The sequence below is a fragment of the Etheostoma cragini genome, chromosome 20, assembly GCF_013103735.1.
Source record: "Etheostoma cragini isolate CJK2018 chromosome 20, CSU_Ecrag_1.0, whole genome shotgun sequence".
Taxonomy (NCBI): domain Eukaryota; kingdom Metazoa; phylum Chordata; class Actinopteri; order Perciformes; family Percidae; genus Etheostoma; species Etheostoma cragini.
The window spans coordinates 3,114,575-3,130,791 of NC_048426.1; the positions used below are offsets into that span (position 1 = coordinate 3,114,575).

A 16,217-nucleotide genomic window follows, 5' to 3' on the forward strand; every position below is an offset into this window, starting at 1 on the left:
GACTCCCATTTTAACCACGCCCACGCACTCAGGCCATGCCCCCGTCCCTAACATTCGAACCGTTTACGCTACAGTCTTTGACCCACCCACTGTGGTTTGCCCATACCACTTCACCAGACAATGAACTTTATGACATAGATTCTTATAGCAAGGAGTTCCATCTTCATTGGTGACTATTTGCAGCGTCTGAGTGCCGCGCAAATTCACTGCCACAAAGATTGGCCTCTGCCAGTAGCCCAACCTGCATAGAGGCGAGGGCCCGTTCATCGCTGCTTACAGCTTTAATTGTTTTTATTTTATTATACCTTAATATATTTGTGCTTTTATTGTGTTATCTATTTTTTCTGTATTATCATTTTGTGCAGCACTTTGGAAACCTTGTTTGTTAAAATTGTGCTATATAAATAAAGTGGATTGGATTGGATTTGCAATACGACTTGTGTGAGACAGAAGCTGCCGATTCTTGCTGAGAATGTATCCTATGGCCTGTTGTAACAATATAATATGAATTAGTTATTCAGTGATACTTAAAACTGCAGTAAAGTTTCGCCATAATGGTTCCTGATAGGAACTGGCCGGAAACCTACGTGGTATCTCTCGGAGTAGCTTTCTCCCTCTGTGGAGTCCCATCCCTCCAGCAGCTCGTCGTAGGCCTGAACCAGCCAGCAGGTCACTTCCTGTGCCTTTTGATTAGGCGTTGCCTGGCAACAACGACAAAAACAAAGTTATAAGCTGAGGCCAAATAAACAATTTCAGGCAAAACGCGCTATTTAGTTTGATTTAGATATGTATCAGTATAGTATTATGTGTATCTGGATAGCTTTATGTTTTATCTGCATACTGAGGTCAAAATACAGAAGAAAGACAGAAGCTGAACATTGACCAATTACACAGGTCAAATAAAGAAACATCAGAGGCACTATTTTATCATATGGCAGCCAAGATAAAGAAATGAATACTCAAACATGGCTTAACATAGAAATCTGTGTGAAACAACTGTAGCTTTGTTTATTTGATCCCAAACATACTATACCTGATGGACAAACTGTAACCAAGGAAGCCAGAACAAGTACAAAAGGTTAAACAGGTAAAGATCTGCCCTACTTCATCTAATGCACAAAACAAGTGTTATAATTGTGTAAACATGATTCTATTTAAGCCAAACTGGCTCCTTGTCCCATCAAATAATTAATTTAGATTGCTCTGTCATGTTTTATGCATAGCACATTGAATTGCCTTGTTGCTAATATGTCCTATATTCAATAAACATGCCTTGCCTATTTGTCAGTAAACCAGAAGATGCAAAAGCAAAAAGCTTTCCCACAAGGCACCAACACAAGTCATGAGATCCTTGACACAACACATAATGGCAGCTGGTGTGCCAAAATGTCCCCAAGCCCATACAGTGTTTGGATTTGGCAACAATGTTGTCGTTTTTACTCATAAGAACATGAAACATGGACAACAGCCACCTTCTCTTCTACTGTAAATGGGGATGTTTGAGGCCATATTGCTGAAGTAGATATTATTTATTGCAATGTCTATGGTATTTATATAATGTGTAAAGAATTCCCTGAGTATTGGCAATGTTGTAGTACTGTCTTGTCTCCTCAAAAAAAAAAGGGGACTATGGATTTTATTTTAAGACTCGTCAAGACCACAACTGTCTTTAAATATTTTATCAAGGCATTTCTCATAAGACACTTATGCCAATAAAAGAGGTAAACAAAGAATAATCTTAAATTGGGTTTTGTGGGTTTTTCAATCATCAATTTGAGGGGTGCCTATAGTTAGCATTTTGTACATGTTATCGTGTCAGGCAGTGTGGAAATCACACTGGTCTAGTCTCAGTCTAGATACACTCTAGTCTTGGTGATGTCTTGGTATGGGTGATCTTGATTTCAACACTGAGTAGTGGCATTAAGATTTACTAGACTCTAATTCCTCCCCTCACCCTATGATGTATCTTGCACAATTGTTGGTGAATTATTCCAATGTTCTAAAATGAACAACTCTTTGGGAGTAAAGTAACAACATACAAAGTAACGATTAAAAAACTCAAATGTCTGCAGCATTCGCATCTATCATTGTAAATATCTGGTCAGAAACCAGAGCAGACAGTTGTTTTGTCCACTGTGACTAATCTGTTCTTAGCTGTGCAGCAGGCCATACCTGCATCAAGGAAAAGCAGATCTGCAGAGTAGATGCTTTATTCATCTCATCTAGTGGGAGGCAGACAAACACACCCGTGCTGTGTCTAAGGATTCCTTCCCAAAGAACAGGGCAAACTAGTTTGATTCTGCATGGTCTGTCTTGCTTTCAACCACCATGTGATTGAAAGGTAATCTTGGCTCATCAGTAACTGCCAATTAAATTTGAGAAGCTGCACTGCCGTCCAGATAAACAACTTTTCTGGCGTGTCTTTACATGACATAATCTTCAGCAATGAAATCAAAAGTTATTTAAGGGTGCTACGAGGGTTTGGTGCGGCTGATTCATGCTGTGTGACACGGCAGTATTGAGGCTGACATTTACACACCAGCAAGCCAGGGTTTCCAAACATTTAAGCATAGAGCAGTGACAGGTGGGGTGTTGCACTGACAGACAGGTTTTTATATAACACACCAGCTGTCAAGGCTGGTTGTATTATGTTTACCAGTGTTAATTCTGTCACCTATTTTAATTTAGTCTTAGTCTTGGGCCAAATGTCCCTGTTAGTTTTAGTCATATCGAGTCATAAACACTAAAAGTCTTGTCATTTTAATCTAGTTTAAGTCAAAAGAAAACTCGGGTATCTTAATCAAGTTTTAGTCAAAACATTTTAGTCTGTTTTTTAATTAGTATTTATTATTTCTAATAACTATTTCAATCAAATAGTGTTTCACACATCTCAAATATTGGTTAAATGTCATAATTAGCTTCCTCTCTCCCCCACCGGGCCACATCACTACCTGGATGTGTGACGGCTAGAGGAAAAAAAAGGGGACACGCCAAATCTCTAGATGAGCTCCAGCCAAGCTGTGCCTGTTAGAAAAGCGCTTAGCGGAGGAAAAAATACTGGGAACCAAGCAATTGGCCTGTTTGAAACAGGCACACAGTCCAAACTGGTACTGCACTAGTTCTATCTCATGATGAAAAAGTAAAGACAATTGTAGACAAAAATGAAGAGAAATTTTCTCTTAGTTTTTATTCTACGCAAAATTTTAGTCTCCTCTTTTTGTCAACAATAATTCATGTTGATTTAGTCTTAGTCAGCGTTTTTGGACAATGGTGCAGACATCTCGTCTTCGTCGTAGAAAAAAAGGTTGTTGACTAACATATTTAGTCTTGTTTGACAACATTGTAATGTTTATTCGTTAATTTATACATTTCTTTATCTATTTTTTTCTGTTAATGAACAGTCATCTACTGATAATTGTTTTTATTTAAAATTGTATTATCTAACCACCCCAAAAGGTTGTTCACATCTCTTAAATACATTATGATTTCATTGCGAGATTTAAACATAACTTATGAACTATGACTTAGTTTAAGGTGTCAATAAATTACAAGGTACTGTAATTGGAAGGTAAGTAATCTGATGAAATGAGAAATAAAAACAGAAGTGTATTGTGACTGTCAGGTCTACCTGTCGCAGAGGTGAAGCAGAAATAGCAGGAGTATAGTGAACAGGCAGGTTGATAGGAGAAGGACTTTTAGGAAGAGTCAGGTACGGAGTCTAGGAGGAAAAAGTAAGAAGAGAGGAGTAAACAAAAGGAGGCAGAGAAAATAGAAAAAATCCCAAACAAAGACTTTAGTGGAAATGCACATGGCTGAGGTCATTGAAGGGCAATGTACAAACACTAACAGAAACATTAACAGCACTTCATGCTTATGATAACCAAACTTGGATACAGCTAAAATAATACCAATTTTCAAACTGTTTTATAAAATGTACTCAACGTAGAAGCTGTGATTCATTTCAATGCAACTTACAAAAAACATTTAAGTCAAGACTGATTTCTTGGAGGCTGATATCATATCTCTGTCTGCATATATTCAGGCTAACTTGCAAAAATGAAATGACAGAAAGAGTGCACTCGAGGTAACAAGCAGACTTCAGTGTTTACAAGACTGATTGAGGCACTTGAGTTGACAGAAGCTGAACAGAAGGAGGTGTGGAGTCGGTGATGAATAATGAGTTTATTGTTCCACTGCTAAACGCCCCACCTCTGGTTTATATCTTTAGAAAAACTATTTAATGACTTAATATAGATTTAAAGCTTTTCTTTAAAGTGTATTTTCTGTGTGTGTGATTACATACACATGATGTATTTATCTATCTTTATACTCAAAAATTGATTTGGCAAGACTTCAAAATTATTAGTCAGTCTGCAGTTATGCATACATAACATAAAGATTGAAGCACATTAAAGAAAAAGAACAAAGATAAAATGTGAAAAATCTGGTTGAAATAAAAGTTTTATTCAGCTATCTAGGTTGAATAATACCGTTGCTTTTAAACTATGCCTGATGCTCTAGACTTCTTTTGACCTGCAAATCACAAAAATCAATGGAAACCAAGCAGGACTGGATCCTTTTACTAACACTCTTGTATATTCTGTATAATCTGTGCATAGACCTCCTATATCCATATTTATACACTACATTTTATAGTCCCTTACAATTATTTACTTTTTTTTTTGCTTTTACATATACTTTATACTCTGTATAATCTGTATAATCTGTCATAGAGCTCCCATATTTATATTTATATTTTTACACAACATTTTAAAGTTCCTTACTATTACATCTGCTTATACATAAAATTATGTACAATATTTATACCCTGTATAGCAATTCTGGATAGATGTAAATCACATTTCGTTGCTTGTACTTGTGACAGTGCAATGACAATAAATTTGAATTGAATTGAATTAGACAGAGCTTAGCCACACACTTATTGTTGACAATGGACTGTAGCAGTTAAACAGTGGAAAACATCATGAGCAGAATCCTAAACCCTACCAGAGCTAGTTGCCAGAACAAGAAGCTCCACAGACTTTAAAAAGTATTTGCAAACATCTCTACAGTGTAAAATAGTGCCCTGTGTTGCCCTGTTTGTCTAGAAAAACAAAATATGTGTGATACAGACCTGCGTTTCTTCCTCTGGCACAGGCAGGTCTTTGGAGTACTGCAGGAACTGGGCCACATAGGTCATAATGGACTTCTCATCAGGGTCCCGAACGTCCACATCTGCATCCACATCACAATCCTCCATGATTACTCACAAACTACTGTCAAACGTCTATACTAATACATGAGCATGGTCCTGAAGCTAGTGGAGTTGGAGAAGGGAGGTTTAGCTTCTCTGTCTATAAAACATCCGGCTGATAAAAGTCTGCCCATATTCTCACAGGCAAAGTGAAACAAGTCAGGGTTTTTATATAAGAGTGGAGCAAACAAACAGCAAGTGAGTCAGTAGATCGCCGTCCCACTTGCCCTCAGGCTTGCTAAGCACAACTCTGTCACAACACTCAGCTACACTCACACACATTCACCCAGATTCACATGGCACAACATCAATGACTGCTACACAAGTATGTCAGAGAGAGTCACATGATCCGCTCGACAAAGATGGTGCCTTAAGGTTTAGCTCCTGGCCCAACCTTCGCAAATAGTTGTGTTATATGGTTCCAACCTCCAATATTCTATCACTTTGTGCTCATTAGAGTAATTTAAAGCAGAATGTCAAACAAAAACAAAACCCAATGCGGCAATCGGATGCCATTGCAGAGGAATTACTGGAGAAACAAAAAACTACTTTGAACCACGTTTTTCTCAGATTCAGTCTCAGATTCAACAACGACAAGATGCTAACTGCTATCCATGCCTAGCTGGCATCTCTAACTGCAAGCCTTGGCTATATCAGATCTGATGTGGACAATATTAAAACTACTGTGGACAGCAACTCATGTATTCTTGATAGCCATGGCCAAGCTTTCAAGAGCTGGAGGTGAAGCAATATCCACATCGTCAGGCTGAAATAGGGGTTAGAAGGCTCTAATGCTATTCAATATCTCTTGCGCTCTCTGCCTAAGTGGTTCCCAAAATTGGCAGATGTCCATGATGTTTCTGCTCGCAATTCAATCATCCCTGCTAACATCCCCATTGTTAAGCAGTTTAAATATTAAGGCATTGAGGTTTTTCCCTTGCTTAAACCAGATTGTTAAGCGTAACTATTCTGTTGCTCTGAACATATTGAAAAATATGGAAGATGGATGGGTTTCCCCATGTCTTCAAGCATGTATCTCTGTGGCTAAAATAATGTTTTACCTAGGATTATTTTTGTGAGCTCTATCCTACCTCTTTCCCCTCCTTCTGATTATTGGCATAAATTACAATCAGCAATATCTAAATTTATCTAGAAAGGAAAGTGGCCGCAACTTAAGATGTCTACTCTACAGAAGAGGAAAGAGGATGGTGGTCTCTCAGTTCCCAACTTTAAACATTATTTTTGGTCCTTTGTGTTAAGACCCAGATATGTCTGTTCGCTGGTGTACCTTAGAAAATGCTATGACAGAGCCTTGGTCACTCCATGACATTCTTTATTGCTCATGGCATACAGTGTCACTTTGCAGAGATCTCTGCCCATCCATCCTATCCGTACGCATAGTAATGCAGCCAAAAACCTGTGGTATGGTATCAAAGCTACATTAGTTTGTGATATCTGGTCTCTTTACATAATTGCCAAGGCACGCAATCCAGATCCAAAAAAATGAATCATTTACTCCTATGTACGAAAGCATTTCTTGCAAGTAATGAGTAACAAAGACGATTAGGGAAGATGTGTGATGTAAAAGTATAAATTTTGTTTTGGAAAACTAGTGCAGAAAAAGTGAAAGAGTCCAGAATTATAAAAAACAAAGTAAAGTACAGATTTGTGGAAAAAAAAAGTTACATTACAACACCACGTAATTGAAAAAGAATGTTTGTAGCAGACCAGAAGGTGTGGAGGGATGAGCTACACTAGCAAATGACTGAAGCAGAGCTTTGTTGGAACTAAGTACGACTGTAGTAAACTGACTGTGTAAGACTGGCGAATAAGTATGTGAGAGTCTGTGTTGTAAAAGTGATAATTCTGCAGTGGCATCAATTGGAAAGAAATTAAATAATAAATTCCTAAAAAGCTTCTTGATGCTGCTTTTGCAGTGCTAGAAGCGGGAAACTTAGTAAAAGTTCCAACAGGAAGACTACCTTTACTCACTCATTTTATTGTTATCTCTTCTATACGGTGGGCATTCAATAAGTAGTCCAACCAGATCTTGCATGATTTCTCTTAGGCAATCATATTGATCCCGTCAAACTTTAAAATCCGCTCTCCTTTCTTTCTACAGAAAGGGGGCGGCTGTGGCTCAGTGGTAGAGCGGTTGCCTGCCAATCGGAAGGTTGGTGGTTCGATCCCCGCCCCTGCAGTTGTTGTCGAAGTGTCCTTGGGCAAGGCACTGAACCCCGAGTTGCCCCCGGTGCTGCGCATCGGAGTGTGAATGTGTGTGAATGTTTATCTGATGAGCAGGTGGCACCTTGTATGGCAGCCCCGGCCACAGTGTATGAACGTGTGTGAATGGTGAATGTTCCCTGTACATGTAAAAGCGCTTTGAGCAGTTGTTAAGACTGGAAAAGCGCTATATAAATACAGCACATTTACATTGTCTGGTTTAGTGGCATGGGCGGTGGCAAGTGCTAGACGGAGCAACATTGCCTCTGCAATGCCAGAAAGGAATTTGTTTTGGTGATGTGTAAGTTTGTAAGTTGTTTTAGTCGTGCACAGAAAAGATTGGACGGATAGCAATTACAACACAAAGAAAGCGGAAGGTCATGGACATCCAGCCGAAAAGAGGGACACCCGGCGGAATTTCTGCCGGCATCGGAGCAATCCTGGAAGTGAATCATCAACGATAGACTATTATTTTAGTACACACAGATTTGACACTCCTCCCCCCCTTCACCTCCAGTCTCCATCATATCAGCGCCCAGTCCTGCTCCACTCCCATCATCCAGTTCAGCCACTCTCTCCACCACCACCAGTGTCTACACCCAAGGGGGAAATATGCAGAACCGATCGCGGCATAACAACCCCCCTAAAAATACAACACCATGATGGGGCCTAATCCACAAAGACTTTTCCTGATTTTCTTTTTTTATCATGCACTTAAATAAAAACAGATTGTTCAATCTAAATAAAGTATCTGCTGATTGAAATGGACTATAACTCTTTTTCAAACAAAAAAAGACCAATAATTATAAAATTGAGCTGTGTTTTACAAATGTTGGCAAGTTTGATATAACATTTGGTATAATATTTCTCTCATATCTGGCAGGTCCAGTGATAGTAAGTTCAACTTGACATCCTTAAATGCACATATAATACTTTAGCACCTCCTTATATTTGCTGAATAACTCACCATCAGGGTCCAGCAGTCGGGGGATCCTCAGCTCCTTCTCTGCAATGCTGAAGGCCTCCTCCAAGTTCTGCTTGTTGCTTCTGGTTCTGGCTTTGGACAGATCCACCAGGTCAGGGCGCAGAGCGTACTGGATGGCCAGGAAGACCACTCCACTCCTCCAGCTTGCTTTGAAGTCTTTCACATTTATGGAACAACCAGCTCTGAGGGGAAACAGATAATTTGATTTTTCTGTTAAATCCTACACACAGGCTAAGATCAATAGGCAAGCTGAAATGGAAAGAACTACAATTCTGAACACAGAATAAATGCTTAAAATAATGCCCTGATCAGGTTTTGGTCTTTAGACCAGACCTGGAGATGATAAGAGAAGTCCCTGTGTGAGAATCCATCACTCCTTACATCCCACACTTGGCCGACAACAGAAGAGTGCCATTTATTAGAGGTTTGTTCAGGTTCAATATGTGACTCTACATAAACTCATTCCTAGCACTCATTTGAGTGGGTGCTTACTTGTGACACTGTTCCCGAACCCACAGCAGCAGGGCCTTCCTGGCAGAAACCCTGAAATGGTTGTGTAGTGGTGAGCCTCTAGGAGGAACAGGACTGCTGCTGGCCGAGCGGCTCGACAGGGTGGAGCGCGAATCCAGAGTGGCCAAGGACTCCATGGAGGACTGGCGGGAACTGAACGATAGGCTGCTTGCCAACTCCTCAATCTAAGAAAACCATCAACACAGTTTCTGTTTACCATCTTAGGCCTGTATATTTAAAAACCAGGGCTGTAGAAATAATCAAATTTTGATTGCAATTTTGATTTTATCTCTAAACGATCCCTAAAACAAAGAAATCAAGAAAAACGATTATTTTGCACATTACATTTTGCAAAGAAACTCCTATTTTGTCTTGTGTTGTGAAGGTGGATTCAAAAAGTTCAACAGGAAAGTATCAAGGGACTTTTCACAGTTCAAGTTGATTTCTAAAGCAGTTTCACTGTTAATTACGATCAATAAATGCAACATCTTTCCAAATTGAAATGAGATGAATTGTGTTGAATAATCATGATTTAGATATTGACCAAGATAACTGCATTTAGATTTTTTCCATAATCGAGCAGCCCTATTGGAAACTGAGTAAAAGTTTAAAAAAAGTACCCAAAACAATAAGCATGATGAGGGAAGGTAAACCAATCCTAATTCAGAAAAGAGAAACTTAACATCAAACAAATCACACCAGAATCTTGTGGGACATTTCTTGCTTACACAAAACATATGTTTTAGTTGTTATGCTTCAATAAATTTATGAATTAAAAAAAAAGGTATTTTGGTCAGCTGAGAAAACAGAAAGATCACAGTAGAAAGCCAACAAGAAAATATGAAACACAACAGACAACACAAATAGAAAAGTAAACATATTAAACTCACATGATACTGTAGAATGATTGTCCATATGAGGCCAAGAATGATGGACGGTTTCCCATCAATAATGTCCGGAATGTGTATGTTGACCAGTTTGATCTGTGGGAGAAAACCAGATATGTTTCAAACTTGCAAAGTCCGTCTTGATACACTACGAAGGAAAGAAACAGACAAAGCAGCAGGTATCACATTTTGTAGTTTGAAATTTTGACCTTTAAACATAAAACAAACAAAAACACTTTCTTTCATGTTAAAAGACCAAATCTGATGCCAAAATGCATCATGCCTGTGGTTTTGCCAATGGCAGTAATACAATTCTCACTATATGGCTGGTGATAAGTTAAAGGGCTGCTTTAGTGGGCGGCTGTGGCTCAGTGGTAGAGCGGTTGCCTGCCAATCGGAAGGGTGGTGGTTCGATCCCTTGGCCCTGCAGTCCCATGTCGAAGTGTCCTTGGGCCAGACACTGAACCCCGAGTTGCCTCCATTGCTGCGCATTGGAGTGTGAATGTGTGTGAGTGTTTATCTGATGAGCAGGTGGCACCTTGTGCGGCAGCCTCGGCCACAGTGTATGAATATTGGTGAATGTATGATGTAAAAGCGCTTTAAGTAGTCGTTAACACTAGATAAGCTATATAAATACAGCACATTTACATTTAGTGTTTCATTTACCGATTTCTGCTTAAGAAAGGAAAGGGCCTTCTCAATGTTGCTCCTGTGCTGAAACATTCCCCTGCCTCTCTCCCGACTCTGGAAAAGCCAACCAGCAAGTCAGTCAGCTTGTTCATTACAATGGTCAGCTGTTGTTTGGAAAACATGTAAAGTGCTGAACTGCAAGAGCAAACTCACAAGGCGCTGGCCGCTCATCACCTCCAGCAGGTCCAGCAATTTGGAGCCATCACGGAAATCATTGAATAGATCCAGGACCATACATGGTGGCCTCCGCTGTCACAACACATACATTTAGGTTGACATTTGCAGAAATAAAACACTCAAAGAGCTTTGCCAAGGCTGCAACATCTATTCTGTTAATAGAAAGTTAGCATGTGGACAGGTACATCATCTACATTTGCTTATGTTTTTGTAAAATAAGCCATGTTCACAAAAACTTGGTGATTTTACTCGCTTACATGAACTTTCCTAACACACTCTGTAGAATATGTACCTTAATTGATGAACAAATACATTTTTGTATTTTTTAGAATCTTTTTGTTAGGACAGAAATCTGTGAGGCATGCAGCTCTGATATTTTCCATGTTTGTGTGGTTGAGGCTAAAAGATGACTTGGGACATGCTATAAAAATCAGTTAAACTTTAAAACTGTTTGTTAAGTTTCTGATAAGCTGAGATTTTGTAGATAGTAAACATCCTCCAGATAATGATGATTATTGTAGTTTTACTATTTGGATTAGAAAGCTCATAAATCATTGTTTGGATCTTTGTCATGCAACAATAAATTATTGCCAAGCCGGCGACACACACTCACAATTTACAAATGTAACTGCACCACTATGAAAAAATTACTCTGCCCCAATTCTGAACCAATCAGGACAGCATACCCCCATTGTCTGTCACAACAAACACTATGTGGCCCTCCCCTCTCATTTTAATTGGTAAATATATTAATCAACCGAATGTTTAACTACAGGCCATTTGTCAATTTTTTGCATAGTTGTCATTTGCTTGATGTGGCCCACTGACAGAGGAAACCTGATGTTATCTGATCATGGATATATTTGTGTCAACATACACTGTAAAACGATAGGTAACAAGTTGTAGCACAGAAATGTCAAAGATATGTTAAAGTTCTTTAAAGTGAAGCCATAACATAATCAGAGAGCACTGGGATGTTTACATCCTGTGCAGTTCATACAGTGTCCTGATCACATTTTTTAATTTAGTAATCTCCTAAAATGTTTGTTAAAGATAACATAATTACATAAAGATTAATCTTTAGAGGGAAATTGTTTGTGCAGCAGTTGCAGTACAAAGTAGGAAAAAGTGCAGATAAAACGCATTTTATATGTGTTTAATGTTTAAGATACATATACTTTCTATATATCTGCTGAGAAATTGCAATCAGTAAACAACGATACCCCTTAGCAGCATTAGCAGCACCTGTGAGTTTATCATGTGACAGCAAAAATGCAAAAGGTGGAGCCGTGTGTCCTTTACGTCCCTTACCGGCTATCGTATTTCAAGATGGCGCATGAATATGGATTGTCTACCCCAGTTCAGACAAATGTAAAATTTCAAGCCAAAAGGAATACTTGGAATTGATGGTGCTGGTCAATATTTATGAAAAAAGGACAAGCAACACAGATTTTCAACTAAACACATTACACGCTGGACCTTTAATGGGAGCCTCGTAGACCATGACCTTTATTAACCTTCACAAGCGACATATATGAGGAATATACGGATATGAAAACACCGTAAAAGTCCCTTAGTAGTAGATAAATGACATGAACAATAGAATAATTTACTCTGTAGAAAAGAATAAACAACTTTCTCATGAACTTTTGATCATGAGTTTTCTGATTCCACACGTTTTAAATTATGAATACCAACTTTTGCCTTCTAACAAGCTATCTAGAGTCTCTTTGTTTAGATACAATAGGCTTAACAACTCTTTTATACATCAGTCTATCCTGTTGCTAAACAAATATCAGTTTGATACCAATTAAGATTGAGATCTGAGAGTATCATGAAACATTTTTTATCTTTCATGGCTGTTGATAGCTCTTCATCTTTGTACTATATGTGTCATTCACCCACTGAGTGCCCCAGCGTGCCAAGAACTGGGTGCATGAAGGGGGTGTGACTTGTGAGTGGTGGTGGCCGTCTGTTGCTGTCTGTCTGTTTGCTGTGAACCTTGATCCTCAATGCTATATTTATGTTCACAGTCCACCCCCCATCCCACTGTTACACTCACAGCTGACCTCCAACAGGAGCTGCTGCTGCTGACTAATGTTAGGAGCAAGTTATAGAAAAAGATCCAAGAGTGAATGAAAGTGAGAAAAAAACAGTGGCCTGTGCTGTCTCAAATTTCTAAATTCAGGCTTGTTGGATTTCCTGTAAACACAACTGGTAAAATCCCTGTAATGGTGATAACAAGAAGGATGTGGTGGTGTTTTATAAGGTTTTATATGGCTCGTGTAGCATCATAAAGCTCATAGATTTATTTAGTTTTCCTCTGCACCTTGAGGTCTTTCAGCAGAATTTCATGTCGTTAGCTCACACAACACAGCAGTCAGTATCAAATCAAATGTGCTGTTCCGATGAGCCTCCCTCCTCCCCCAATTTGTACACTGAGGGTACAAAATGCCAGGTATTTGTACAATTTCAATGCAAATGAATTTTAATGCAAATTGCGGTTTTTATCTCATTAATTACAAAACAAATAAGAAAAGGATCAAAACTAAGACAATGTAAACGGTAGAAGAATTTTAAGAATTAAAAAATAAAAACTATCAATATCAATTTTGCAAAAGGAGCTGCAGTTTGCCTGCAGGGAGGATGTTCTTAATCTTTTGTGCACAAAACGCCTTTATGTATTTGCGATGTGATATCTTTATGACCTGATTTCCCTACAGGAATGTATCACATTGCAGCCTATATTAACTATTACATACTATATACAAAAGCATTCTGAATTAAAAGGATTATTTTAAAAACAAAGATAATACTATTGACAGCTAACATTCTTTTCTGGTTTTACTAAGAGAAGCTTCCATATGAACAGTTTTTTTTTTTTAAGTAATATGCATGCACACGAGTATTGACTAACTGATGATTCCTCAACACATGCCCGCACATGTTTCTGCTCACTTGCACTTTGTCATTTGGCTGCATCAGCTTAGCTTAGGGAGTGGAAATTATCGTATATAAATTGCAATACTATAACTGAATATAAGTGCTAATATTTAAAATAAAAGGTGATAAAATGTTGAGGAGAGTTTGTTTTATGACCAACATTTTAAGCTTACTGGTGTGTATGTGTTTCTCTGGTTTTGTTTCAAGCCTCCATTTATTGTGTGACGTAGCAAACAATGGGTGTTAATATCAGTAGACTCACTGTTAAGTTATTAATAATCTATAAAGCTTATAAGCAGGGACTGATGCGTGCTAGTTTTTTCACTATAATAATGTAGACTGACCCCTTAACACATTGCGGGTCTTTTGTAGATGTTTTCTTAATGCTTTTTTGCAATGCAGAACACAAGGACATATCTGCTTAAAGTCGAATCACCTTTGCCAGTTGAGCGTTGACCCAGTTGGTAAAGGTCTTCTTCTGGATCTGTTCTTGTTCCACTGTTAAAGAAGAAGAAACACACAATGTCAATAAATATCATCACATCAAAAGTGCCGATCACTCAGGTAATGCAAATTTAAATATAGGAATTTAGGGCATAATGCTATACATGAACTATTTACATTGAGTAGAGCTGTCTAAATTTCCTCGTTCGCTAATATTCTTAGCAACAGTGTGTGCTGTATATCTCACAAGCTAATACCTCTTTCACACCAATAACCAGGGTCATGCTCTTGTTCAATCCCTCTTTTGTCAATTCTAAACAGGCCAGTACATGGGTTGATGACAATTCAAATATGACCTGGGTCACTAAAAAGGAGTATTAAAGCGCAGGGGGGCACGGGGTTGCAATGGCTCCCCTAAAAAAGGATTAAATGCCCCCCCAATCCATTGGGGAAGAGTGCTGAAAATCTGGATTTCCTAGGATCAGAGGACTGTCACTAGGTTGCCTGTTCTGCCAATTTTGATAGCACTTGTCACATGATCTACAATTGTTTCCATGATGACTATCCAACATTATGATACCATGGAACCAGCACTGCATTACAGCAGACAGAGGTTATGAAAAATGTGCTGCGGAGTAAGTTCTGGCAAGTCTACAAAACGTTCCAGGATAGGGAAAAAAGGTGCTCTGGTTTGGTAGTGCTTAGCACCAGACAAAATAACAATGCTTTTGCTAAAAAGTCTCAAAAAATAACTTGTTTTGGTGGAACATGTGCTTATTCAAAAGTAGTTAGCTGTCTGGATTTATCCTGCAGAGATCTGAGGAGCAGTTAACCACATTCCACATAAATGAACCAGAGTTTAGAATACCAACAGAGAAAGTGCAAGGTGACGGACATCTGGCCGAAATGAGGGAGATCCGGTAGATTGTCGTCGATATAGACAATATTTGGATATATAATTTGTTTAAAATTAAAACATGTGAAATTAATAATTTATTTGATATTTTATTTAGCAAAATTGCTCTGTGTTGTTCGATCCTATCCAATATTGCCTATATTTCTAAGCAGATTTTCTATGCTGTATTCAGATAAAATACCCCCAAACCAGACCTCAACCCCTCTCATTTTCAAATATGTAGTCAAGCTTTCTTATTCATCATTTAAAGGGTTGAGACACTGTCAACTTTAACCAGAAACCCATTGCATTGTTCTACAAAATCAACATGCATTCATGGGTCTATGTGGCGGTAAAACATGGCTCCTCTGGAGTGTGAAACAGACAGAAACGAGACAAACTGAGTTTCGAAGACAGTTATGGAAGACAGTATGGAGGCACAAATCAAAGCACACAGGATCACCCAATGTTTCTTTACTTGAGTAAGCTGAAGGCCTGAAAATAGGTCCCATCTGTTCAGTAAAAAATATCACATCGCCCTACCTTTTTCATTGTGCAATTCATTTCAACCGCAGGCAGTAGGTGCACGCCTATTGAAATATTAGCCAGGTGTTTACACCTATAATAACTTTGCCCTTGAAAGGCAGGTTATTATTGTAGCTGACAGTCTGGGCTAATCCATTTGGAAAACAAACGGAGGTATGTGGTCTGTATTGCCTAAACAAGCAGAGAGCATCAGTGCAATAAAAAAAGCCATAGAAAATAATTCAGCACACACAGAGCTGCAAGCAAGTAATCTTCAGATTAAACACATAAAGAATTGAAAGGGTTTTCAAATTATTTTAAATAGGATGTCAGTTTGCAATACTTTTCAGACCTACATCCATACATCTTGAATACAATTTAAAGCCCTTAAAGTAGATTCAAAATATAATTGAAGTTGCACAAACACTGACTTCGACTTAGGCCTGTCACGGTAACAAATTTTGCTGGACGACAAATTTTCCCAGAAATATTGCAATAAACAATAATATTGTCTAAGTCTCTGTTAACAAAAAATGCACTGGAAAAACACAATTAAAACAATAAAATGGAATTAAAAACCACACACAACCAAAACCATAAATTTTTCAGCCCGCATCATTACTCGAACCCCCTCCATCCACCACATCACTCCTGTCCTCCAACAGCTCCACTGGCTCCCGGTCC

At 38.5% G+C, this 16,217-nt stretch overlaps 1 protein-coding gene across 1 annotated transcript in view; it reads right to left on the bottom strand.

The window, feature by feature from the left end:
* The window catches only part of LOC117936251 (nesprin-2-like), a 208,747-nt gene that overhangs the window by 180,244 nt on the left and 12,286 nt on the right, over positions 1–16,217 (bottom strand). The window contains exons 2-10 of the mRNA XM_034859128.1: positions 14,106–14,167; positions 10,703–10,798; positions 10,526–10,603; positions 9,863–9,955; positions 8,955–9,157; positions 8,445–8,644; positions 5,135–5,235; positions 3,629–3,718; positions 588–701 (exon numbers count right to left, since the gene is read on the bottom strand). Coding sequence (XP_034715019.1) covers positions 588–701; positions 3,629–3,718; positions 5,135–5,235; positions 8,445–8,644; positions 8,955–9,157; positions 9,863–9,955; positions 10,526–10,603; positions 10,703–10,798; positions 14,106–14,167 — 1,037 coding nt within the window. The remainder of the gene's footprint in view (positions 1–587; positions 702–3,628; positions 3,719–5,134; positions 5,236–8,444; positions 8,645–8,954; positions 9,158–9,862; positions 9,956–10,525; positions 10,604–10,702; positions 10,799–14,105; positions 14,168–16,217) is intronic.